The sequence below is a fragment of the Leucopleurus acutus genome, assembly GCF_964270905.1.
Source record: "Leucopleurus acutus genome assembly, chromosome: 8".
Taxonomy (NCBI): Eukaryota; Metazoa; Chordata; class Mammalia; order Artiodactyla; family Delphinidae; genus Leucopleurus; species Leucopleurus acutus.
Genome location: NC_139151.1, coordinates 102512334 through 102540243, shown reverse-complemented (window position 1 = coordinate 102540243; position 27910 = coordinate 102512334). Strand labels below are relative to the sequence as shown.

The window sequence follows — 27910 nt, the reverse complement described above, 5'->3', positions numbered from 1 at the left end:
ACCAGGAAAAAGACGGAGCGGAAAGAAGATTAAACTCAGAAGCCACAGAATTTACTTTCATATCTCCAAAAGTTGTTTCTATGTCTGACAGTAGGAAATCGCAAAGCCTTGACCTTCCCGAGCGCACCGCGTCCACAGTCAGTTCTCGCTGGGCTCCTAGTGTCCATGAAGAAACAACAGCTTCTTCCAGAGAAGCTCGACGCGGAGTAGGGGTCCAGCTGCCCAAGGTCCTCCCGCTGGGCCCCCTGCCCGCAGCCCTGTCCTCCCCAGCTGGCTGCCCCCTCTCCTTCCACGGGTGGGATCTTGGCAGAGGTCTACTCCCGGGCTCTCAGTGTCTGGGAGGCCCGCACGACGGGGGGGATGACAGAGGACCGAGACTCAGATCCTGACCACCTGGGCAGCAGTACATGGGCTCCGCCTGCCCTCGGCGCCCGCGGCCTGCCTCCTAAGGTAGAGTCGGCCGAAGGTGCCCCCCACCTGCCCTTTGGTGAGGCGCCCGGGATTCACACAGACGCAGCCAAGGATGTCCTGGGGGAAGGAAAGAAAGACTGTGGGTTTGGAAAGGCCAAAATCATCGGGACTGATGTGAAAAAGCTGGACTCATCTAGCGATTAGACCCTAAAGAGGACTTTATAAACTGGAAATGCAGGCCGACAAAACCATCTAAGTCAAATATGTTAATTTATTATTAGAAAACTCAGAACCTTTTGAGTCTCTGAAACAAAATAAAGAAGATGACTCGGCAGGGTGACAATAAGCTCCCAAACTTGGAGACAAACTTGATCTATTTGTTTCCCAACATGAAAAAAAGTTTACCTCTCGAGGTTGAACTGGCTCTGGTTTGGCAAGAGGGGCTTGATCAGGTGGATTCCCTGTGAGGGACCCGATCCCCGGGCAGGGCCTCAGGCGGCAGAGATGAGAATGACCGAGAGCTGCTTGGAGGTCATCTCAGAATTCAGGAGGGGGGCAGGCAAGCCCAGGGCACCTGAGGTGGCCTCAGGTGCGAACCATGGTTTGAGGGTCTTCCTACCTGTCTCCGGCGCCCCCAGGCTGGGCTGACTGAGTACCGTGCCCTGGGGCGGGGAGGGCAGCGAAGGGGCGCTGCTCACTTGCGCGTTTTACTAACACCCCAGGCTGGGCTGACGGAGTGCCGTGCCCTGGGGCGGGGAGGGCAGCGAGGGGGCGCTGCTCACTTACGCATTTTACTAACATTTGTTTTCTGAGACTGGTTCTGGCGTTTCTGGGAAATGGTGGAGTTCAAACCTACCTTCACAAAGTATCTCAGCTCTGAAGGGGCTATGAAGACATCGGGGGTGACGGGCAGCTGTGCATAGGCATAGAAATTCTCATAGTCAATGGCCATGTCCTCCTGGGGAGGGTAGAGCGGGTAGTAGCTGCAGAGACAGAGAGAGACAGTCAGCGGCAGCTGATTCAGGGACCCCCCTCCCCAGATGGATTTCCTCTATGTCACTGGTTCCCACGGTTTCACAGACCGTCTCTCCCTCTCCTCTGTGTTTAGGGGACAGGACGCAGGCTTGTCATCCCAGGGTGGAGTTCCCTGGTAGTGGCCTGGGAAAGGTGTCGAGGTCAAATCTGTCAGAGCTCCCTGAGCCCTAAGCACTCCCTTCACGGTCAGCTACTCCGCCGGGCAGGCTCACCTCCGCTGCGTCAGGATGTGCTTGAGTATTCGGCTGAACCTGTCTGAAGTTCCGGAAGAACTAGGAGAGGAAGAAAAGCAAGAAACGGAAAGTGGAACCTTGTTTATCAGTGCCTGTTTCTCCTCGGGGAGGAGTTATTAAACTAGAGAGAAGCGACGCGGCCAAGGCGTGTGACAAGAAGGTACCTCTGGGGAAGTTTAAAGACCTGCCCACAAATGCTCGGTCTGCTGAGCAGGACACTGGGTTGAGAAGGGAAAGAGCAGGAACCCCTTGCGATCAGGGCCCAGGCAGGCTATCACCAGCTCCGCATCGTGCCAGAGAACGTGGAGTCTGTCCCGGCGCGAGGCCAGCTGTAGCCGGCGTGACCCTTGTTCCTCCAACCGGAGCCACCAAACACACACCCATTCTCGCCTAGGACGCAAACTGCTCCACACTCCTTCCCATCACGGCGATGCGAGAAGTGAACCGCTGAGCCTCAGCTCAACACATCTGGCTGTGTCTGATCCTCTGCAGGGCTACACACTGTTCTGGGAGGGGGAACACCCTGCGGGGTGAATTCACAGTCACCCTCTACAAGCAGGGACATCTTGTTTAGGTCACAAATGTGGCAAACAAAGAAAAGTAGATGAACTTCTATGACTAGAAGTTAAGTGCAAAGACAGAATGGATGTGGTCCTTCAGGGTCTCAAACACCACAGAAACAAGTGGTAACAGAAACACATGCATCCCACCGCTCCCCTTGGGTGCAGAGAAACTCAGTGGCCAAAGGCTTTGGCACAAAGTGCTGCTCTAGGGGCTGCCCTCTCAACCCTGCCAAGCAACCCTTGGCCAAGGACAGGACCAGGATCCAGAGGAACTGCCTGTGGGACCGAAAAACCCTTCTCACCTACTGATCTCCTCAGCCCCCATGTGGAGCAGCAGATCGGTGGATGTCAAGCCAAAGATCGTTCCATTTATGGAGAGCGTGCAGGGCTCGGACACAAACTGCACTCGCTAAAATGAGAAGGGTGGGACAGACGTTTGCACACCAAAGCTAGAAACTTCTTCCCCGTGAAAATGGGGGGTCTGCAAGGGCTGGGGGGACCAGTGAAAGGGGGACCAACCCAACGGACAGTAAGTCACACGCCTGCCTGTTACAAAGAGAAGCTTAAGACGCAGGCACGTGTGCCTCAAAGGCGCCCCCGCCCTCTGCTTCCGGGACGAGTTGGGTCGCCTTCGGCACGTTGGACTCTGGCTGCCTGGTCGAGGAGGGGGCGCTGGTACCTTTTTGTCCTCCCGAGGCAGGTCGGAGCAGCTGAAGGGCGGCTGTGGGTACACAGGCTCGTGGTGCACGTCTCTCAATGATGGGACGAAGATGAGGTGTGAGCCGGAGCTACTTTGCCAAAGAAAGCATCAGAACAGGAAGGAAAATGAGTGCAACTGAGTTAGCATAGCTGGGTGACAGACTTAAAGGGTCAGAGCTGGACACGAGAGCCTACTTCCAGGGAAGAAGTTCCGAACGGAGCTCTCCTATGCAGGCGGGGTGCCGTTCCCCGTGGGACACCGGGAACGAGAGACGACCTGTCCTAATTTACACACAACCACCTGGATGGGGCTCATGGCTCTCTCCCAGGACACGCTTTCTCCTGGCTCCGTACGATGTTCTACTCGAGAGAGGAAGAGGACTACTGTTTCGTAGAAAAAGGGGAGAAGAAACGGAGATCTAGGAAAGCAGGAAAGACGAGGATTTGACTGAAAATCCTCAGAGCCAGATCTGAAGCCAAAGTTCTGACTCTTCACACTGTGTGAACAGACGTGGCTTTTAGGCGTCACTAGCCTCCCTGGCTGGGGGCCTCTTCCCTCGGGAGGGACCCGGCAGGCTGAGCAGATCTGGGAGGGGAAGGCACGGCAGGTTCTGGTTCGCCAAGAGCCCGCCCCGCCCACCCCTCCCGCACAGGGAATCAACGCCCTTGGTTTTTCTTAGCAGCCTGTCTTACAAAGATGAAAGAAATATCTAACTGCAACAGTAAAAGCAGAGATGACAGACATTTCCTTTGATGGAGGCAGGAGAATCTCTAGGGTTACAAGATGTAAGTGAAGAAAAACCCTTTAACTCTAGAGGCCAACCTTTAACCTCTCCAGCCACGCAGAAGAAAGGGGGAAAAAAACCTGTCCTTGGCGGGGTGGGGTCTATTGTAAAGACGGAAAGTGTTACTTTGGGGCGAGTTTAACAGCCACCAATAGCTCTCACTTCTAGCGCCCTCTCTTGCTTAAGACGCAGTGGCTTCCCAGAGGCAGGTACAGGCACCTGTGCAGGTATAGGGACGTGGCTGCCTCTCACATGGGATAAAGGTGTTGGTGATGGTTGTCACACCTGTCACTTGTTTGTCAGGCCCGCTCAAAGCGTGAAGTGAGGCTTCTGCAGCGGAAATTCAGAATCTTGAGACCAAAGGCACTTTGTGAATTAGTTATAGTCCCTTTGACATTGAAAGTTAAGTCCCTGTAAGTAGCCAAGTCTATGGATTTGGGTGCTGAAGTCTGGCAGACAGGCCGGGGGGGGACCCGAAGGGGACAGTCTGTGCTTCAGATCCCCGGGGCTCAGTCCGTAACGGACAGGAAGGCGGAGGCACGGCTGGCCGCCGTTAAGAGATGGACTTGCTCTGCTTCTGCGCAGGCTCTGGCAGAGCAACAGTTAAGGAGGAAACGGGCCTCTGGCTCAGGGTTATAGGCTGGCTGCAGGGGGAGGGATCCGAGAGAAAACTCCAACTATGCTGAGCATTGCACAACTTCACACATCACGGTGGGGAGGGGCCTTGCAGCCGCTCCCTCCCGCAAGCCCCCCCCCCCTCTGCTGGGCTCTTGCGAGGGGAGGTGCTTCCTCACTGGCTCTGGTTTTCACTGATAAATCAGCTTAATGCTCTGCGTGTCTGACCTCTCAGAATAAAAATAAATTCCCCCCAAAGGAGGGCCATTTTTATACTGTTTTGGGAAGGGTGGGGCAGCCCCTCTCCCCGAGGCACACACTGGCCTCAGATGAAAGTGCCTGGTGGTGCTGGGAGCTCACCCCCAGGGCAACAATGCCTGGTTTGTTCTTTGTTTGTAGCACTGCTGTCAATACCATACGGGGTGAGGAACCCAAAACAGAACCCCATCTCAAATTGAAAAGCACCCAGCCTGCGCAAGGGCACCGCCCCGCAGTCCCTGCCTATCCCAGAGGGGACCTGAGGGCTGATAAAACAGGGACACCAGCCCTGCTCCCTGTTTCGTGTTTCGGGATTTATCTCCTGAGGAGTGCTAGGGGCCTCCAGGTCTGACAAACTCATTCAGGGTCACAACAAACCTGGGAGGCAGAGGGAAGGCACGTATGTTATCTCACTTGGAGGGAGGGAGGGGCAGATCCAGCTGCAGGCTGTCACCTGCACGATTCATGCCCCCTGACTCTGGGCCAGTTGGGGGTGTTCCTCCCCAGTCCGAGAGGCCTACGACACTGGCCCGTGCTGCTGGTACAAGAAGGTAGAGTTACAGCTAATCAAGCCTGAGATCAGGTCTCACGGCCAAGGGGCAGAAGATTATACATCTTGTTTTAAAAACCACCTTTGTTACAGACTTACTTTTAAAAGCTTAGCCTCGGGAATGTTTGTTTTTGATGAGCTCAGCTACAGGGAGGCAGATCCCCAGAGGAGGAGATCCGCCACCAAGGGCAATTTCTCTCAAACCCTGGCGCTGGAGGGAAGGGACAGGAAGCGGAGGTGTCAGCTTCCTGAAAAACTTTCTACTTCTAGCTTAGACCCTTCCTGGAATAGAGGCTTTTCTCTCAATTTAGAACTGCCCATTTCTCATCACTGCTATGACCTTTCCCAGTCTCGTCCCTAGGGTCTGGGGCAAGCATTCAAGATCCCCACCCTCATGAGTTTCTACGATGGTTCATACAAGCCGGCGGCGCCCGTGAAACGAGGGAAGCACTGACTCGGGGAAGGACTTGGGCTCACCCCAAACTCTCACTCACACAAGGGATTTTGTGGTGTAAGTCATCAAACACCACCCTGGGAAGATTCCCGTGGAATATGAGTTTATACAAAAGGGAGTGAGAGGAGGAAGGAAGGAAAGAAAGAGCAAGGGAAGAGCGCAAGTCTGTGTAGCCTTTTCAAGTGTGTTTATCTTTGTGTTTTACAAAGACGCCTCCTCACTCAGCATCTGTGCACTTGAAGTTCAAGGGTTCTATCTGATCTTTGTAGTTCAAAAGGATATAAGGATGGGAACTACCACGACTTTTGAATAGTTTCAGTTTCTTAATGAGAAGCCCTGGAGAAACTTAGGAAGCGTAAGGTTCTGCCCAGTATTTTGAACTCTGACCTTCGTGTCCCTTCGATAATCGTTCGTAGACATTGCTTGAAAACTTCTTCAAATGGGCTTGTCAGTAGACAGCTCTGCAAGAAAAGAGGAGACAGGTTTACAGGGGAGACGTTTGGCATTTATTCACTTGTTGAGCGCTTGTCAGATGACCCTGGGGGCCAGCCCCTGAGCGAGGAGCTGAAGGAGTCACAGTGGCCTCTGTGCTCCAGGAGCTGAGTCTAGCTGGGGGCAGGAAGGAGGCAGTGGAGAATCAGTCCTCCTGAAAGTGAGCCGAGGGGACGACTAGGAAGAAGAGCGTTTTGAAATCTTTTCTGTGGCAGGTAAAACCTCCTGAGACAAAGGGAAGAAATGTCCTCAGAAGGGTCATTTGTGTTTTAAGTTCAAAGGATGGCAAGATGATGTGGGTCATGGAGCTGAGGGTAGCAGCCAGGAAGGTACTTTCACAGGCGCACCTCCGGGACCCGCGGGCACCTGCCTCAGCACCAAGGGTCGGTCGCACACCAGGAGGACCGGGACTCGGATATCTGGATCCCCCTCCCCCAGCTTCCAAACAGCTCTGTATTCTGGTGAAATGAAGCCCTCAAATTCAGTACCTTTATTAAAAATGCCCTGTGATAATGCTTTCCTGATCAGCCACACGGATTCATTTAGGTTGTTACAGATGCAGGGTAAACTCAAAGAGACGAAAGTAACAGTGGGGGCTCGACTGAATGTGAGTACCCGGTATCTCCCCCTCCCAACCCCAGTCACTTACCTCTACCTGTTCATGCTTAGCATCCAGGAAAGGTCCAAACTGCAGATAAGCCCGCAGGGGAGAAACAAAGGTACCGAAAGAACAAATCAGAACCACACGTGTGTGTGAGTGCCCTCACATAGCCTCTCCTAGCAGTTGTCTGTCCAGGGTCCATCGTCCCTCCAAGGCCACCTGTACAGCCTGGGTCAGGCAGCAGCTGGGGCAGGGGCGCCCAGCTAGCATCACAGGCAGAAGGACCTGACGCCTGGATGCTAGCTGTTTTGCCTCCTACAATACCGGGCTTCTTCCTTTCTCAACCCAGCACGGGAAATCTACCTCCATGCAGTTGTATTGTGAGTTTTCAGAAGAGGTGAGTTCACAAACTGGAGTAAGAGACAGAGGTGGGGATACTGTAAAGTCAGTGCAGGGCGGCAAAACAGCTCGGGCTTTTGGACTAATTCCACGCACACCTCACCTCGCCAAAGATGTAGGCTGAGCGCTAAAAAATATTTTTAAAAAGGAGGAGAGTCCCACACTCATCCTAAAAATTTAGAACCCCATCAGACCTTTTTCTAAGACCAACCCCCCAGTTTTCCCATTGGTGCCTCCCCGGGTGAAGCTGTCCCAGGAGGGCCTCCTACCAGGATGCAGACGTCGGGCTGGTCACGGTTGATGATGGTGATCAGGTCGAGCAGGGGGTCAAACGTGATGCTGTCAGATGTGGTGTATGGCCCACAGGCCACCAGGACCATGATTTGCTCAGAATCTAAGAAAGAAAAGATTGTTAAGATGCTGATGAGAGGACGCTGGGATGGTGGGAGAAAGGACAATTAGGGAAAGATGCCACGGGACTCAATTCACTGAGAGTCTCCTTACGTGTGCAACTCCAGGAATCCAGGAGAAGCAAGACCTCATCCTGCCCTCAAAGAACCCTCCATTGCTGGCAGAGACAGGTAAGTACGCAAACAACTAGAACTCGGTAGATATTTACCAGCAGTGCACGAGTCATGGTAGGGAAGTGGGCGTCTGGAGAGACTTGATCAAAGTACCATTTGCTTACATGGTTTTCCTCCCAACATTTACTTTGGGGGGGTGGGGGGGGTGGGGGTGTGGTAAAATACATATAACACAAAACTTACCGTCTTAACCTTTGTTTTTGGCTGCGCTGAGAGGCTTGCGGGATCTTAGTTCCCCAGCCAGGGATTGAACCCATGCCCTTGACAGTGAAAGAGCGGATCCTAACCACTGGACTTCCAGGGGATTCCCTCTGATCTTAAGTAAACATTTCAGTGGTATTAAGTAAATTCATAATGGTGTGTAGTTATCACCACCACCCCTCTCCACAACTCTTTCTATCTCGTAAAACCGAAACTCTGTTCCCGTTCAACACCAACTCCTGCTCCCCGGCCCCCACCCTCCCACTGTCTGTCTCTATGATTCTGACGACTCTAGGAACCTCGTCTGAGGGGAATCTTGTGGTATTTGCCTTTTTGCGACTTTGCTTACACTTGTAAGTAGGGTGTGCCGGAAGCCAGGGCAAGGCAGGGGCCCGGATGGCCCTGAGATTTGAGTGCTCGGTGTGGGACCATCTGCTGGTGAGTGCAGCTGGAGAATCTGGCACCTCGAGGAGTCCACAATGACAGGCTGGGGTGCAAGGCTTGGGACGGGAGACTCTTGTGTGATGGGGTGCAGGGCCATTGTTTTGGGGCACCCTTTTCCTCACAGCGTCTGCTTTCCTTGTGGAGAATCAGCCTCGTCCTCCATAAGCGCCCCCCTCCACCAGGGGGGGCTGTAAATTAGGTGCACTGTCCTCCCCTAGCCAAGGAGCAGGTACGGGACCCAGCTTAAGCCATTCACACTCTCCTCTGGATTCTGGAATCTCAAGGTGAACTACCCAAGGACAGAAAAAGATTGGCGCTGACCCTCCCCAGCAGAGATGCCTGGAAGAGACAGCGGGGGACTCCCTGCTACCTGGACACCTAGAGTTACTAAGCCCTAATCCGTGTTGTAAGCCTGTTCCAGCCACCTGTCCAGTCTGTGAGCTACCTGGATTTCCCCTAACAAATTCTCTTTTTATTAAGTTAGTCTGAACCTGGTTCTGTAGCTTACAACAACAAAACCCAAAGATCCCTGACCTCTTTTTTTTTTTTTCTTTTTTTAATTAATTTATTTTATTTTTGGCTACTTTGGGTCTTTGTTGGCCACGTTGCGGCGAGCGGGGGCTACTCTTCGTTGCGGTGCGTGGGCTTCTCATTGCGGTGGCTTCTCTTGTTGCAGAGCACAGGCTCTAGGTGCACAGGCTTCAGTAGTTGTGGCGCACGGGCTCCAGAGTGCAGGCTCAGTAGTTGTGGCGCATGGGCTTAGTTGCTCCACGGCATGTGGGATCTTCCCGGTCCAGGGCTCAAACCCGTGTCCCCTTCATCGGCAGGTGGATTCTTTTTTTTTTTTTTTAACATCTTTATTGGGGTATAATTGCTTTACAATGGTGTCGGCAGGTGGATTCTTAAACACTGCGCCACCAGGGAAGTCCCCCTGACCTCTTAACAGGCAGTTTCATTAGTTTCCTACGGCTGCTGTAACAAATTACCACAAGCTTCGCGGCTCAAAACAATACACATTTATCATCTTACAGTCCTAGAGGTCAGAAGTCCTAAAATCAAGGGGTGGGCAGGGCTGCATTCCTTCTGGAGGCTCTGAGGGGAATCTGTTTTCTTGCACTTTCCAGCTTCCAGAGGCTGCCTGCAGTCCGTGGCTCATGGCCCCTCCCCCACCTTTGAAGCCGGCGGCCTAACATTTCTAATCTTTGTGACTCTCACCCTCCTGCCCTCCCTTATCAGGACCCCTGTGATTACACTGAGCTCACCTAGACAATCCCCATCTCGAGAGCCTTAACTCAGTCACACCTGCAAAGTTCCTTTTGCCATATAAAGTAATACGTTCAGGAATATATTCCAGGAATGAGGACCATTATTCACCTGCCAGAGTGGCAACAACTCAACTGAGACAGAGAATTCAAGGGGAAGCGTAACACTCGCCACACCCAGCAGTGCCGTGCTGCTGCGGGGGACAAAGCTAATGGTTCTGAGGAGCCTACAGGAGACGTCAATCCCAGGTAAACGGTGAGTGCCAGGAGGGCCAGGCTCACGTCCTATTCTGTGTGTCCACACCCAGGGTGCTGTGAGCCCAGACGCTGCTCACAAACTGTCTGTTAACAACCTACTCAACTGCTTCCAAAGGCTTCCCTGGCACAGCTCAGGCTCTGGGCATTTCAGCCCTGTCTGTTTTCTTCGTTACCTGAAGTCGATCCAGTACCAGCACTCTTGCTTCCATAAACACTTATTTTCTGAGCGAATGTGCAATGTCATAAACTCCTAGATTTCGTTCCTGATTCCAGGCTGCCACTAAGAATGACCTCACACGATATTAACGTGGAGGGGGTGTTGACAATGTGCTAGTGTCAGCCATCTCCCTGCTAATCCTCAGCAGTCTTCTGCTTTGCTTACAAAAATGCTTGCAATTGTTCTGAAGCAAAGTTTATTAAAATGTTCGTCTTTTCCCGTCTAGGTTAGTGACCAAATAACTCTAGGCTTTCTGAGAAATTTGCCTAATTTTTAAACACATTTTTTATTTTGGAATAACTTTAGAATTGTAGAAAAGTTCCAAACATAGTCCAGAGTTCCCATATGTACACCTTTCACCCAGCATCCGCTAATGTTAATGCTAGCATCTTATATAACTATGGTACATTTGTTGAAACTAAGGAATTAATGCTGGTATATTACTGCTAACTCCTGACTTTATTTAAATGTCACTAGTTTTCCCATTAATGTCCCCTTTCTCTTCCAGGATCTAGTCCAGGATATCACATGGCATTTACAGAAATTCTTTTAAAAATGGCTGCTCTTTAAAAAATTTTTCTAAATTTAAATAAATAAATAAATAGTTGTTCTTTTCCCTTTTCAAAGCTACCTTCAAATACCTGTTAAACATTAGTCTTTAAACGACAGGCCTTGTGGAGTCAGAGCACAGGCGATAACGCTGACAAAGCCATGTAGGCTCAGACCCCTGGCCTTCCACAAAGGGCCAGTGAACCCACCAATTCACAGTCGCCCTTGGAGCTCCGGCATGGTGCTCTCAAACAGCTTGTGTAGCTTCCCTGGGGCCTGAGGAACTGCACTCCTGTACCCTTGTCCACCACCCTCCACCCGCACTGTTAGCAAAATAATGTTTGAAGCAAAGTTTACCTCCATCCTCTTCAGTGGGCTGATGGAACGGAAGTGGCACGCCCTTCAAACAGGAGAGAAGCTACGGTGAGGTTTTGCCCCCGGCACTGTCTTTGGTCAGGAATGCGGTGAGCACTGAATGGTGGTGTGTTTGCGGGTGTCTTGCCCCTTGGAGCTAAAAGCCTACAGAGTTGATGGTCCTGCCATTTTTCTTTACTGAGTGGCAAAGAAACCTGGGTAGCACAAGGTCACGGCTAAACTCATAAAACACCCAGCAAAAAGCAGGAGCAAAACAGGTGCCTGTAGGATCAGGGTCCTGCTAGACGAGGATGGGTCCTGCTACTTCTCCTCGCATCCTCTGGAAATCTGTGGAGGATTGTTGCTAGAGCAGGGACTGCTAAGCTACGGGCTATGGGGCAAATCTGGCTACCGCCTGTTTTTGTAAGTAAACTTTTACTAGCACACAGCACACTCGTTGGTTTACGGGTTGCCTATGGCTGCCTTTGTGCTACGATGGCAGAGCTGACATTGTGACAGAGACCATACGGCCTACAAGAGCCTGAAATATTTACTGTCTGGCCCTTTAGGGGAACGGTTTGCGAGGCCCTGACCTAGAGGTAAGTCTCACTCTATAGACAGAGAATTGAGAAGCAAATAACTGGGCCCTTACAAAGGACGGGCTCTAGGACAGACAGAACCGCATACACTGCCTGCAGCAAACCGGGGGGGAGCGGGGGGACACCGGTACCTCGTAGAGTCTGGTGGCAACAAGTTTTCTACCAGTGGTGTTGATTCCTTCCATAACCACAACCTGAAAGACAGGCAGCAGACAGGCTTGCATCACAGGGGAGATGAACGGGAGGTCTGGAATAAGTTATACTCTGATAGAGTTAAAAGTATTGTCCAGGACTTCCCTGGTGGCGCAGTGGTTAAGAATCCACCTGCCAATGCAAGGGACACGGGTTCGAGCCCTGGTCCGGGAGGATCCCACATGCCGCGGAGCAACTAAGCCCGTGCACCACAACTACTGAGCCTGTGCTCTAGAGCCCGCAAGCCAAAACTACTGAGCCCGCGCACCTCAACTACTGAGACCGCGTGCCGCAACTACTGAAGCCCGCATGCCTAGAGCCTGTGCTCCGCAGCAAGAGAAGCCACCGCAATGAGAAGCCCGCGCACTACAAGGAAGAGTAGCCCCTGCTCGCCGCAACTAGAGAAAGCCCACACGCAGCAACGAAGACCCAACGTAGCCAGAAAAAAAAGAAGTATTGTCCAGCTACTCTCATTCTGTAATTGTAAACTTGGGGGTATTTTTCTAGAAAACAAACCAAGGGGGTTATGTTGGCGTAATAATAATTGTACTTTACATGGGTGACCTCATTTTACCTCTCTCCTGTGAGGTAGGAATTATCATCCCCATTTCACAGGCAAGGACACTCTGGTTTTGAGAGGTTAGTAATATCTCTGTAATCACCCGCCTTGTGGGGTGGAACTGGGGTTTGAACCTGGCAGCAGATCCCAGAGCCAAGGTCCGAGCATATGGGGGAAGGTTGAAATCCCTACACTGGTGTCCCCTCTTGGGCCCGAGCTCCAGCTACACCTCACGGCATCAGACGTCAAAAGCGAGGGGCAGCTGGCCAGTGACGAAACGCTCACTCTTGGAGCCACAGCCCTCTACACACACTACGGAGCAAACAAGCACGCCCGTGCCCAGTGGGAGACGCCCCTGATCTCACCTGTCCAGGAAACAGAGAATACTCTTTGAGCTCAGATAGATCCACTGGAATCTGAGCGCCTGAGGAATGCTCCCGATCTCCCTCAAGAATCACCGACTTGTGGTTCAGCTTCCCGTTGCTGTCACAGCCAATCTGGCCCAGCAGGGTGACGGGCTCCTGCCGAAGGTACACATAAGAATGACAGTCTTTGGGACAGGAGCTCAAAATCTGGTCAATGTAATGAAGAGCGAAACAGACCTTTTCAAAACAACAACACACGTTTTTTTTTGTCGGGGCATCATTTTGAGCCTGAGGTGACCACAAACATCATCACTGGCTCCTTGGGGTGGAAGGACCCTTAAAAGGCATCTAGTCTGCCCACCACCTAATGCTTGAGCCCCTCTAAGTGGCTGCCTGAGCCAGAGCATCTCTAGTTAAGGGGAACTTGCCCCCTTGCCACCCCCAGCAGCCCATGCACCGCATCCCTGGATAACCGTTAACAAAAGCTCTCATTTACTGAGCTCACTAAACAGCAGGCACCGTTCTAAAGGCTTACGTGTATTAACTCATTTAATCCTCACAACAACCGAAGGTGGATGCTATTACTGCATCCATATTACAGATGAGAAAAACCAGTAACGGAAAGGTTAGATAATTTATTCAAGGTCAAACAGTGGGAGAAGCCTGGGTTTGAAGCCCAGAAGTTCGGCTCCAGGGCCATATCCTGAACCACACACCAGAGTGCCTCTTAACAGGAAGTTCTTCGTTAAACTGAGCTGAAATTTCCCTCTCTGTGGCTTCCTCTATCCTGTTCCCACTCCCGGGGGCAAACTGAGGAAGTCTAATCTTTCCCCACGAGATCGTACATCCCAGCCTCCCCTCCACTACTTCCTCCCAAATTCCCCCAAAACTTCCTTATATGACATGGTTTTGCCTATCTTCCCCAACTGGCCATTCTTCTCTGAATGCAAACACATGACAGAGGTACCATAAAGAATCTTTGAGAACACATCTCCCCTTAAAGTACGTTCTAGAGAGAAAGCACTGGTGCACGTGCCAGATTAAACTATGACATAAAGACACGATTGGCAATACTTGGTCCCTAATGACAGAGGCCAGAGAAGGGGAGAGACTGTGAGTCACCGTTTCTGGAGATCCTCACCTTGCTGCTGTCCTCATATCCTGATACTTGAATGCTTGAATCCCTCAATCTTTGTTTACATGCAAGACTCTAATACAAGTGCAAAGGAAATGATTTTCTCTGGTCACAAAACCAGAGAGCACTTACAACCCATTTTACCAAATTCATCCCAGATAGGTGTTCTAACTAGAAGGTAGACGATCAGTGAAAAGGAAGCAGGAGGCTGCTTTTTCATCGATTTAAAAAAACAATATCATTCAGGAAAGATTATTAGAATAATTCTTACTTGTGCTGTGACTAGAACAGGAGTAAAAGCCTCAATCTTGTAATGCTCCTTGAGCTCACTGCCAAGTTCTTCTATCTTACAGGTCAGAACTGAAATCCCAGAGGGCAGAAAGTGTGTTTAAGACATTTTACTTGCCAAGAAGAGAAAACATAGCACCTTGTAAAACATTAAAGTCAGTCATTTTACAGAAGCAGGAAGGGTGCCTAGGACACCGGCCAGTTCGTAACTTTCTGAAGGCCGAGCCAATTTCCCGATGTTGTGCTGCTGAACCCGGCCTTCCATTTGGCCACAGGGGGTCACGCAGCACAATCCCAGAGTCAGTCCGGCTCCCACCCTAGCCTTCCTCTCACTCAGGTCGTCAGGGAGGTTTCGGGGAAGCGAAGCCCAACCTGGAAAGCCTTCCATTCTTCACAAGGAAGAAGCCATAAATGTCTTTGCTTCCTTTAACACTTTAATTGGCTTTCTTTAAACAGTTCAAGTGGTTGTTACTGGGAAATGGTTATGTGCTTTCTCTTTAGCAAAGTGACGTGATTTGGGAGAAATATTGAGAGTTATCATCTCATATCCTTTTACTAATAGGGGCACCCGGAGGACATCTATCAAAGGCAACCTTGAAACTTGTTCTACCAGCCTAGCTGAAGCTTTGTTACTGACTCGAGACCCTTCCGGGTGGTTTTATATCCTCCAGAATTTCAAAGAGAAAAACAATTACCTTCTCGAATGTCTGGGAGCTTCTGAAACATGGATTTGTAGCTCCCGGTTAGTGGCTCTGGATACCCCAAGACCTTCACGCTGATGTTACTGGCTCCTTCTCTCCCGGACCAAGACATCACCTGTGCTGAGCCAAAGGAGGTAACCACTTCTCCTCGGTTACTTCTCGAGCTGTATTTCTGAGAGGGAGTAGCACTAATTGGAAGCAAAAGACATTAGTGTTAGTGTGTTCATACCTAAAAGGAGAGAGGAATAGGATGAGGCTACCTTTTGAAAATGGAGATTTGGAGGAACATCAGGCTGGCCTCACATTTTATAAATCTAATCAGCTTAATGGGGTTGGACATTCTGGACCTTTAAGGAATTTCAGGAACGAGGGGGTTGAGGAATACCAAACGTGTTCAGAGGAGTTTAGATGCAAGGACACATTTTAAAAGGTCTTCTACTGGCTTAAAACTAAACAAAGTAAAACAAAACCCAAACTCTGAATTGATTAAAAAGCAAGTTCCGAGTACTATTTTCTTCTTATGAATTTTCAGCGTTTGTTAGAACATCATCAGAGCCTGGAACTGTGGATAAGCCAAAAGTTGCCGTGCATACACCTAAGACCTCACGACACAGTTCAAGGTAGAAACAGCAATGAAGTGAAGTTAAATGAAATGAATCAGCTTTCCCCAGTGTCTCTGCAGGTGGACGCATAACGAGTTCTGTCAGCTGGTGAACAAACACTCCCATTCTCCGAGTCTCAACGGACAAGTTCTCGTATTTCCACTCACTGACTGATAAATTCCACCTCCAAGGACACACGGGTATTGCTGATCTGCTTAGAGGACAGCAAGGTCTTCTAACCCTTTGGTCATGAACACGGCGTAGAGAGAGGTCCAATTAAAACAGGCTTCATTTAATGTTCCGAAACTCTGCAGGAACAAGTTCTATGGGGGCACCGTTGCAATGGGTGCTACCAGTTCCTCCTTCCCAGGGAGGCTACAGAAAGCGAGCTTCATTAATTACCTCTATCTCCAATGCTGCCTCTACCTGAATAATTTAGAAGTTACTTTCATAAATTACAAAGCGAGTTTCTAATGTCAGCTTGCATTAAAAAATGGCGTGCATTAAAAAATGACTAGGCAGCACATCGCCGACTGCTCCGAGCTCCTCCCTGTGAAGCTCCATGGGGTGGGCGTTACAGCCGGCCCTTTAATGCAGGGAGTCGCTCACAGGGCGTCAGCTGTAGACAGATCTACGAGTTGCAAAGCCTTGCTTGTTGAGAGGATAGAACTGCTGTCATGGTGCCAGCACCTATAAGAACCATCTCTGTACACCACACCAACCATCTCTGTGCATCCAAAGATGCCCTTCTAAGTCTGGAAAGCTCACTTCGGAAGCCCGTTTGAGAACTCCCGAAAGCAGGAGTGGACCACACTAAAGTCAAATCGTCCCTCAGAATCCAACCACCGTTCAGCTTGAATGACGGCTATCACCTCCTTTCTTTTCTTTTTTTAATATTTTTTGGCCATGACGCGTGGCTTGCGGGATCTTAGTTCCCCGACCAGGGATTGAACCCAGGACCACGGCAGTGAAAGCACCGAGTCCTAACCACTGGACCGCCAGGGAATTCCCTATCATCTCCTTTCTAATGTGACAGGGCTAGAAAGTCTTAAGCTCTGCTCCGTCTAGAAGAAGTGACTCCTAGCAGCCAAGTGTTTCCCTAACTGGTTAACATCACTGTTCCTTTGCCTCATCCTGATGTGGCAGCGCCTTTCTCCTCCTCAGTAGAGCTCTCATCTATGGAATTCTCTCACATAAGACATGTCATTTATGGATTTCCAAAAGTCACATGTGATCTTTGTGGATTTATGTGCAGAGGTGGCAGCAGGGATAAAATACCAAGTAAGTTGGTGTAGATTCCCAGTGACAAGAAAACTCTCAGAAACTAACTGTAACCCGAGTGAGGGACAAAGAACAGGTTACGCAACATTATGAACAAAGATACGTGCTTTTCTTTTTTAAAAATAAATACTTCAGATTAAAAAAAAAAAACCCAACAACACACGAACTAACAGAAGCAGGTGGAAACCTATTTGCCTCTACTGGCAAGACTCAAAGGCCTCCCAACTTCTGAATAGACAGGTTGTTTTCAGTAGAAGATATCAGTTCCTGATCTAGGAACTGAGCCACAGAAAAGCAGGTAGAAAGTGAGTTCCCTTAATTACCGTAAGAAACAGTAATTTTCCACACAGGACAAGAGAGCAGGGAGGGCAGAGAGCCATAGGCTTTCCAGCCAGCTCACTGCAGAGGTCCACTCATATTCATTCAGTCATGCTGTAGTGTCAGCCGCCACTAGAAACCAGAGAAAGGCAAGGGCAGGCCTGCTGTTGGGCAGCTGAATTAATTATGAGCCATACCTTGGAGAGAAACTTGATGGTGACAGGAGCTGATGGGGGCTTCGAGTAGACACACTCCTTTTTGTGAGGGGGGTTTCCGGAGTGGTGATAGCTCGCTTCTGAGAACCCTAGAAACAAAAGAGGAAAAGAGCCCAGTCACTCTAGATCCAGGCTGCTAATTAAGTGTACAGTTCCTTAGGAAGAAAGGGAGAACGGTGCCCGAATGAAGGGCACAGATAGGATAGGGTTGGTTTTCTTCTTAAGGCCCCATTTTCCAAGTATAATCTCAGAGAGAAATCCTCGTCAACTGTAACCCAGTATTCATCAGTATCATGTCTCCATTTGGGAGGCAATTATGAAACAAACGCCAACATTCCCCAAAAAGGATTGCCAAGCAGGCGATCTGTCCTCTCAAATCACTCACATGTTCACTTTCCTTCCCCACCTCTCTTTGCTTTACAACAGCTGTGAGTTTTGCTATGCATACGGTTCTGACCTGCGTGGACACATTTTCCTGACAAGGGATGGGACCATGTTACTATTTATTTTGGCAAAGTCTACCACGCATTTTCAAAATTAAAGAAGGGAGTGACTCCAGGCAGATAACATGAGTGAGCTCATACTTGGAGAGGACTTAGCAAATGCCTCACTGATGGTCACTTCTGTTTTCTGGGTTTTGCTCATCAAGAATCCAGAGATGCCCAGAGCATAGGGTGAAACCCCCAAATCCCGAGATCCATTGCTCCCCAGAGTCTGGGACGACCAACCGTGGCTGAGGAATGACAAAATCCTTGCCTGGATGGCAACCAGGCGGCCAGCTAGTCTGCAGACATTCCCCTATCCTTGGGCTCCTCCTGGCTGCAGGTTTAAGTTATGCCACCAAAGCTGCCTAGAGGGGTGACGACGAACAGATGGGAGAGAAAGGATTCAAAACCACCATTAAGGAGCTGGAATGGAAACTAGATTTTAAAAAGACCCTTATGCTACCACCCTTATACAAGAGCCATTTAAAAATATTCCTTCCTAGGGCTTCCCAGGTGGCGCAGTGGTTGAGAGTCCGCCTGCTGATGCAGGGGACACGGGTTCGTGCCCCGGTCCGGGAGGATCCCACATGCCGCGGAGCGGCTGGGCCCGTGAGCCATGGCCGCTGGGCCTGCACGTCCGGAGCCTGTGCTCCGCAACGGGAGAGGCTGCAACAGTGAGAGGCGTGCCGCAAAAAATAAATAAATAAATAATAAAAATATTCCTTCCTAGTATTTGAATGTTTTTCCAATTAAAAAAATCCTAATAGTTGTAATCTTATTTTGAATATGAACCTTCACTTAAGTAATACATACACTGAATTTTTTGCTCTATATTAATTATGAGCATTTTCCCACATTGTCACAATCTTCATCCTTTTTAGTAGCTGTGTTGATTGAACTGATATACAATAATTTACTTAACTACTTCTCTATTTCTGGGTGCATTTGTAATTTCTGGTGACTATAAATAATGCTGAGATGCCCATTTTCACACACACAGCTTTTCCTAGAATTTGGATTTGTTTTTTTGTTTTGTTTTTTTTTTTTGCGGTACGTGGGCCTCTCACTGTTGTGGCCTCTCCCGTTGCGGAGCACAGGCTCCGTACGCGCAGGCTCAACAGCCATGGTTCACGGGCCTAGCCACTCCGCGGCATGTGGGATCTTCCCGGACCGGGGCACGAACCCGTGTCCCCTGCATCGGCACGCGGACTCTCAACCACTGCGCCACCAGGGAAGCCCTGGATTATTTTTTTAGGGGAGACTCTTACTAGGGACGATTATTGGGCCATAGGATGGTAAAGATTTTATGGTTTTGATATATTTTCTCAAACTATTTCCCCCAAAGACCCTTCTAATATACAGTGGGCTACAGAACTCTATGTCTCCCAGGACATGGACAGAGGATGGGACTCTGGGAGAGAGCAGAGCCTCGCGGCTCTCATCCTCAGACCTTGCGGTGAAACCTGATTGTGTCAGCAAACCAGCTCCAGCTACGCTCCTTGGGGGTGCGCTCCCTCTAACCAAGCTCAGGAGACTCACTGCTAATACTACGTGCCAGTTCATTCACCTGTAATGAGAAATACCGAGGGACCACAGTCTCATATCCTGGGGTGAGCATATCCTCACACCACACAGGAACCCAAATTGTAGCCAAGGATGCCAGCTTATTCACTTATTAGAATCATAATGCCGACATCATGGGAACTTCAAATCCTCAGGCGAACGCATCTCTCCCTGGCAGGAAGGACACGTGAAGAGCCAAGATTTATGGTGAGCATGGGAGCAAAAGTGTAGCTGTCAATTGCACAAGCCAAATATTTAATGGTGACAAGCTAAGACCACTGACATATTCACCTCTGTAACAGGGGCACCCCTGCCCCTAAGATCTGACACTGGCACTGTTTGGGTGGGAAAGGCCAAGGCTTGGCTCTGACTCTGTCATCATGCTGCCACTGATGCCTGACAGTTTGTGTGTGATGGGCACTGTTCTAAGCATTTTTCCCGTTTCTAGCCCAGCCCCATTCTGCCTCTCCTCTGAGCTTCAGACACATATTTCAAATTGTTTGCTCATTTCAACCCAACTCTCTCAGCTCTGATTCCATGGTCACAAATTTTAATCTGTGACTGAGCCTCTTAGGTACTTTTGTAGCAGGAATGGGGTGTCCTCGATATGGTATTTCAGCCATCAGAAGGGTGTATACGTCAACAGTAAATTAAGTAAATTGGCATCTGACTTATGCATCAGTCTACTGAGAGCTGAATTACCATGAGTCAGTCCTGCAGAACACTGTGAACATTTTCGCTTTCTTGCTCTGGACAGGCGCACCTAAACTATTCACCTCCCTTCTTACAATGTAATTTACTTTGAAAGATTAAGGCTTACTCTCTGGTTAAGGATTTCCACAAACGTATTTTCTATAAAGAGTAACTACTCTTGATATTACTGAATACATTGCTTTGGGCTTGGCGCTTTACACATTCATTTAATTTTCAAGCCCTCTGAGATAGGAGATATTATCGGCGCTGGCTGCCAGCTTCTTGAGGGCAGAGCACACCCAAACCTGTTTCATTCACCAGTTCACCCAGTGCCTGGCATATAGTAGCTGCTCAATAAGTGAATGAATGGATCCTGATTTTAAAGGAAAGGAAAAGGCAGCTCAGAGAGATAAAAGCAACTCACTCAAGGTCACCGAGGTCTCTGACTCAGGCATGGAAAGCCATGCTTTTCCACTGCCCTACTCCACCTCTCACACTGGGGTCCAACACCCAAGTCGGATCATTCAGTTACAGTCCACTTGATACAAAACTAGGCAACCATTAAAAAAGAGTAATTATGGAGAAATTGCATTTATAAAAATTTTATGATATGATAACTGAAGCAGGACAACCATGTGTCCACAAGGACTGCCATCATGCATAAACATCTATGCATGTGATCGGAAAGGACGATGCATAAGTGGAAGTAGAGCAGGAAACTGTATGAGTGGTGAATTTTCTCCCTTAGAACTTCAAACGCTGTGCTGATATTTTTAGACTAAAGAAAAAAATGCTATGTGTAGAACGCAATTTCTAAACACGGCACACGCACCTTAGAGGGTGTGGTGTAAGCATTCAAGAGGGTCTCCTCTTCCTCCTCCACTTCAATTCTAAGAACACTGGTTAAGAGAAACAATAAACTTCCACCCAAAATCTAAGGCAAGGGTTGATCAAATAAGAAATCTGAGTATTAGTTACATTTGTTGCTTGTTTCTAAAATTATATATGCAACAGATAACAATAATGCAATGACAACAATAACGATAGATAAATGATGAAATACAATATGTGGTTTGATGCAAAGGCCTTGATCAGAAAAGGATACAGCTCTTGTATGGAAACGATGTCTCTGGCTCCCGCATGCCCACTGTCCTTGGAGGCACTGAGCCTGGCTTTGGACAATCTTTTGCTCAGAAACTGAGGAAGAAAAGATAATGAATATATTATTCCACAGTCAAGTAATAGAGGAGGCGTTCCCCACAGCCATGAGGTAATAATGGGCATTTGAAACATAATCAAAGATATAAAATTCCTCAAAGGAAGAATGCAGAAGATGCACGATAGACCAAAAATTAAAGACTTCACCTGTGACTGTTTCCCTACAACACATAATAGTTCTAATATTAACACCAATTATTTGTTGAAGACAGTTTTAGGTGATTTACATCCATTCTCATTTCATTCAATAACCATAAAAAGTACAGATCAAGAGAACCACTGAGAGGAGAGGAAACTGAGGCTCGGAGCCATTAGGTTAGTTGGTCCAAGCTCACACTGGGACTGAAATCCAGGCCCGACTCCAAAGCCCACACTCTTCTCAATACAGTGCACTGTCGCCCGACTGAGTAGACACGGAGAGTTACGTTATCAGTTTGCCTACAGTTTGTTCTTTTTTCTTCTCTTTTCTTTTTTTTTTAGTTTGTTCTTACCTCGTGCTCAAAAGAGTTTAGGGTCTCTGAGGTGAGGCAGTCTTTACGTGTGCTGGTGCAGAAGGCTATAAGCTCGCCAGCCATTCCCTCCTCATTCTGTCCATACAGAACACACAGCTCTATCACTGCAGGGGGAAATTGGACACGTAAGAACTTAGTTCATTGCTTGCAGCTTTCATCTTGAAAAGTGAAAATAATCCTCTACTTAAATTCAATCAAAATTTATTCAGCACCTACTAGGGACAGGCACTGTTCGAGGCCCAAGGACACAGCAGTGAATAAAAAGAGACGCACCCTTGTCCTTAACGCAGCTCACTATGGAGGGGAAACAGAAAACAAATAAGTAGGGCTTCCCTGGTGGCTCAGTTGTTGGGAATCTGCCTGCCAATGCAGGGGACATGAGTTCGAGCCCTGGTCTGGGAAGATCCCACATGCCACGGAGCAACTAAGCCCATGTAACACAACTACTGAGCCCGCGTGCCACAACTACTGAGCCTGCACTCTCGAGCCCGCGTGCCACAACTACTGAGCCCACATGCCAGAACTACTGAAGCCCGCGCGCCTAGAGCCCCTGCTCCTCAACAAGAGAAGCCATCGCAATGAGAAGCCCGTGCACTGCAACTAGAGAAAGCCCGCGTTCAGCAACAAAGACCCAATGCAGCCAAAAATAAATAAATAAATTTTAAAAAATGAAAAAATAAAACAAATAAGTAAAAGATGTACGTTAGACAATTAAATGTGCTTTGTAGGAAAATAAAGCTTGGACAGGGATGGGGGAGTGGGGGGAGGGGCTGGCAATTAAAAAAAAATTTTTTTCCTTGCGCCACCAGGGAAGCCCTGGGCTGGCAATTTTAAACCCAGTGATTAGGGAAGGCTTCATTGAGGAGGTGACTTTTTTTTTTTTTTTTTTTTGCGGTACGCGGGCCTCTCACCGTTGGGGCCTCTCCCATAGCTGAGCACAGGCTCCGGACGCGCAGGCTCAGCGGCCATGGCTCACGGGCCCAGCCGCTCTGCAGCACATGGGACCTTCCCGGACCAGGGCACGAACCCGTGTCCCCTGCATCGGCCAGCGGACTCTCAACCACTGCGCCACCAGGGAAGCCCGAGGAGGTGACACTTGAGTAAGGACTTGAAGGAAGTAAAGGAGCAAGTCAGACAGTGTTGAGGGGAAGAGCTTTCAGGCAAAGATCCTGAGGGAGAAGCAAGATCGGTAAGGCCTCTGGGGCTGGGATGCACTGAGGAAGGAGGCGACAGAAGATGAGTTGAAAGGGTGAAGGGGGTGCAGACCGTTGGCCACTGTAATTATTGAGCAAGCCAAGAAATCACCAGAGGGTTTGAACAGAGCAGTAACAAGATCTGACTTCCACTCAACAGGGTCACCCTGGCTGCTGTGTTAAGCAGACTGAAGGGGACAAGGGCAGAATCAGGGGGACCAATTAAGAGAACCATGGCAAAGTCCAGGTGAGAGATGATGGTGGCTTGGATCAAGGTGGTGGCAGTGGACAAGGGGGAGAAGTGGTTGGACTCTAGGTGGGAAACACTTTGAAGGTAAAGCTAGTGGGATTTGCTGACTGGATATGGGGGGTGTGAAGAGAGAAAGGCGACAAGGATGATGCTGTGGATTTAGCCTGAGCACCTGGAAGGGGGCAGTTAACTGAGCTGGGGAGGCAGCAGGAAGAACTATGAGGAGAGGAAGCAGGAGCTTAGCTTTAGACACGTGGAGTTTACATGCCAATGAGACATCCAGCTGGAGACATCTAGGAGGCAGACCAGCCCGCAGATCAGGCAAAAGGTCTGGGCTGAGATATAATTTGGAAGTCATCAGCAAACACATGAATGTAAACCCAGGAGACCAGGTGAGATCACCAAGAAGCCGAGTGCATCTCGGGGCTCAGGATGCGGGTGAATCCGCAAAGGCTGAGAGGAGGTGACACGCATGGTAGAGAACACCTGGGAGGAGCATCCAAGCAGCTATGAGAAAAAACGTGTTTTAAAGGAGAGGACACGATAAATGGCATCAAATGCTGCTATTCATCCAAACGAAGACTGCAAATGCATCCCTGGCTTTAGGTGAAGGTCGTCGGTGACCCTGAGAGGAGCAATTTCAGTGAAGTGGTGGGGATGAAAAAGCTGACTGAAATGGGCTTAAAGAAGAAAATTTGAAGAACAGGTAATCCTGAGGAGGAGGTTTGTTGTAATTGGGAGAAGATAACTGGAGTGGGAAGGCGGGACAATGCAGTATTTAAACGGAGGGAGTCTAAGAGTCACATTCCTAGGCTATTAGGAAAAAAAAACCTTATAGAGAGAAAAACGGAAAATAAGGGGAGAATTATTAGAGTGATGTTCTTGAGGAGGAGAAGGAATGGGATTTAGGACTCAAGTGGAGCATGTGACTTTTGCCAGGAATATGGAGAATTTATTTACTGTAATGGGAGGAGGCAAGGAATATGGCACAGACACAGGTCAGTGGGAAGAAGTAATGGGGGTAGCTTAAAGAAGTTTTCTAATTCCTTCTATTCTTCTCAGCAAAACAGGAAGTAAGTTCATCGGCTGAGAGTGAGAGTGGGACAGAAGGTTGTTAAAGGCGCGGCAGGTGACGAATAATCATAGGAGACTCAGGGTGAACAGACCAGGGAAATATGGTATGACTGTCAGGCAATATTAAAGTCCCAGCGAGGTTAGCAATTATGAATTCCAAGTCTAGAATTCCAACAGCACTGCCAATGTAGTCCTACATGAGATGGAAGCCTTTATAAATTCTCTTGTTTTGATTTCAGGCTCACCAAATAAATTTCTGACTATGATTGGCTTTCTCATTCAAGTCTCCTGTTAGGAAGAGAATGCCCTGGAGATAAAAACTTGGAGTATTCTGGTCTCTCATAAATTACCACGTTTGCATCCTGGTTTTATATATTAAAAAAGAAGTTCAATATGCTGATGAATGATTAAGGCAGGTGCACAATCACCCTGATTCTAAAACTGAGACTGTCCACACCTCCAAAGACTTTGCTTCCAACAACTCCTTACACTGCCCCAGGCCCTGACCGATACGATGGACCAATACAATGCAGCACCGGACTCGGGCACAGGAGACCTGGTTCACAGACCAGCTCAGGCAATTAACTCTCCTTATTTGTTTCTCCATCTGTAAACAGCTGACAAGCTCCTTAAAGTTCCTTCCAAAGCTAAAATTCAATTTTAGGAACCCACCTCAAGGGACTCATATTTGCACAGACCAACAGTTTTGATGAGAAGTGATGCTTCAGCATAAGTTTAGGTGTAGGCTGGAAAGGGAGGAGCCAGGAATAAAAAGCTACTTTTCAAAACCCCAACATCTCTTGCTTTGTTATTGAGCTTTAAGCATTTTCCAAACTCGGTGAGACTGCGCCGATTTAAAATCGCTCTTCATATTATTTTTGATTTGGGAATCCACGCAGTACCCTGTGAGCGTTTCACAGTCCTCACATCCCAAACCTCAATACTCAGTTTAACTCATCTCACAAACACGGAGAAGCCCCATCTAGGGGAGGTGAACCTCGGAACCGAGCGGGAGCGTGAACCTGGGCTGGGGTCCAGGGAGGGGGCAAGGGACTCACACTTCTCAACCAGAGCCTCCTCGCATTCTAGGCCGAAGATCTCCAACTCCTCCACCAAGAGCTGGGCGGACACGGCCATGATGACCCAGGAGGAGGGCCGGGGCCGGGGCCGGGGCCGGGCCCACCCAGCTCCGACCTGACGCCAAGAAACCCACAGGCGTGGAGATCGATGAGCAGGACGAGGTCCCTCTGATCCTTTCACCCTCCAAGGGACCGAGACGAAGAGTGACCAAATGGCCCAAGACCTCAGGCCGTCGGAAGGCCCCAGCCGTCAGTCACGGAGAAACACGTTTTCTTTTTCTTGAAGCCCCCAAACGCCTGAAGGAAGAGAGCAGAAATCTTGAGAAGTCGTTCTCCTGGGGAGAACGTCCAGCTTCCTAAAAGCCACCACTGAACATCTCAAGACGGGATTAGAGCTGAGCAGCCCGGAAAAACCCGCCAAATGCTTTGTATGCCGCCCGCATGCGCGAGACCCGGGTTCAACCCCACCCCTTCCCCTCTGCTTCCTGTTCCCAGTTCCCGGACTACACGCGCGCACGCGCGTCCGAGGGCGCGTGCGCACAAACGCCTGCGCGCCCGCTCGTGCGCCCGCGCCTGGCGGTCGGCCCGCCCTACGGCGGCTGCGCAGTTATCCCCAGCCGGGCGCGAAAGCAAGGCCTGGGCGCACAAAAACCCGGACTCCCGGAACCGAAACCGCGGTTCTGCACCAGCCGCCGATGCCTTGACTTCCGGGCTTCGCGAAGCTCCGTGACGTATGTTCGTCACTCTTTCGTTCCGTGCCTTGGTGCGCAGGCGCTGTCGTGTATATGCCCTTAAGTGTCCCATTTTGTGCCCAATGCGGGAGAGGACGGGCTTGTCGTCCCTCTGTGTCTCCTGCTTCATGTCTGCACTCCGTGTGACTTCGTTAGGGAATCTGGTTGCCATGGTTATCGTCATGGTTACCACCGTGGTCCCAGCCACAGCGATAGGTCAGTTTTCTGGATCTGGAGCATTTCAGTGGAAAAGAGGTGGAAAGGTGACAGAAATGATTTGGTTTTGGACATATCAAGTTTGGGTGCCTTTGGAATTTCCAGGTAGAGGTTCCCATTAGGCGACTGGAAGCTTGGGAGTGAAGATGGGTCCCTAAGGGGGAGAGAGTTCAGAGGTAAAATGAGAAGAGGGTCTTACCCCGAAATATCTCCTAGTTCTTTGACCCAAAATCTCCACTGCCTCAGCTTAGATAAAATAACCTTAGGCATCATACTTGACTAATGGGATGGTAGATGGGTAGAGTCTCTAGAAAACTTTGGCGGTGTATGTCAGGAGCCTTAAAAATGTTCATCCGCCTTGACTCAGCATTTCTTATCCTAAGAAAACCAGCCAAAATTCAAAGTTTTATGAACAAAGATGCTCTTCGTTTTTTAATTTACGATAAAAAAGTACAATTAAAAAATGGAAACAGCATCCAAAGGTAGGAAAGTATAGGGTATCACTACAGCAGTGATTCTCACGACTGCACTAAAGAGACCAAAGACTTAGCGGGCACCTCAGGACATGAGATGAGGGAGGAAGAGCCAGGCAGAGCCCTGTCTTGGCCTCAGTCCAGCCGTGTGAAACAGGGGGTAGTCTGCATACTAACCACAGTTGGGGGAGGGCTGGAGAGGGAAAACCACCTTACATTCCCCTAAGGCTTCTTACTGGTGGGTACCAAGGGCAGAGGGTGGGAGCAGTCTACCTGGGTATGGGCAGTAGAGCGTATATTTGTTTTCTATTGCTATGTAATAATTTATCACAAATTTAGTGGCATAAAACAACATTCATTTATTAGCCCACAGATCTGTAGGTCAGAAGTCTGGGCACAGCATGTCTGGGTTCTCAGTAAGGCTGAAATCAAAGTGTCAGCTAAGTTGCATTCCTTTCTAGAGGTTTCTTCTACCAGCCAGAGACACTGCTTTTAATGGGCTCATGTTATTAGGTTAGGACCACATTGATAATGTCGCTTTCTTAAGGTCAACTGATTTGGGGACATAACTGCATCTGCAGAATCCCTTTATAGCATGTGAAGAGGGCACTGTTCCAACAGGAAAAGACATTGGCCCAATAGAGCACAACTAAGAAAAAAAGCAAAAGAGGAAGTTACTGGAACAAAGACATGATCTATTTTGAAATACGTAATGTCTTCAATATTGGGTGTAGCTTCATTTCATGATAATTACCAAAATAGTCTCATAAAGGGGAGAAAGAGTTAAAAAGTCATCTGTTCTGTGTGTCAAATAGGCTAAGTATGACACTGACCCCCTCTCTTTCCTTTAATGAATCATTTAGCTGTCTCCTATTATTTGGAGGTGGGTGATGGGGGTTGATAGTCAAAGGACTGGTTCTGGCCTCTTGAAAGCTTTTAAAAGCATGTCAAGACCCTCCCTCTAGAATGTGGGGTTATTTGTCATATATTTACTCTGTTAACAGGAAAAAAATCTCTCCATATCCTGTTACAAATGCTTACTGACCATTTGGATTTCCTTTTCTGCAGGTTTACATCCTTTGTCCTTTGCCTTTCTTACCAAGTAGCAGGAGTTTTTGTATATCAAAGATCAGGGGTTGTAAACTATGGCCGTTAGGCCAAATTTGACCAGCTACCTGTTTTTATGAGGCCTGTAAGTTAAGAA

At 49.0% G+C, this 27910-nt stretch overlaps 1 protein-coding gene across 1 annotated transcript; it reads right to left on the bottom strand.

Annotated features, from left to right (window-relative positions):
- Positions 1-29: 29 nt before the first annotated feature.
- Positions 30-25344, bottom strand: POLA2 (DNA polymerase alpha 2, accessory subunit; the record flags this gene model as incomplete). The annotated part of the gene is made up of 18 exons (XM_082844141.1): positions 30-528; positions 1268-1394; positions 1659-1718; positions 2545-2651; positions 2922-3030; positions 5991-6064; positions 6745-6783; positions 7365-7489; positions 10968-11010; positions 11695-11757; positions 12680-12835; positions 14086-14174; positions 14798-14991; positions 17202-17308; positions 20793-20850; positions 21066-21157; positions 21670-21794; positions 25266-25344. The coding sequence occupies 18 exons, from the start codon at positions 25342-25344 to the stop codon at positions 379-381; spliced, it is 1797 nt and encodes a 598-aa protein (XP_082700267.1). The 3' UTR covers positions 30-378.
- Positions 25345-27910: the final 2566 nt, after the last annotated feature.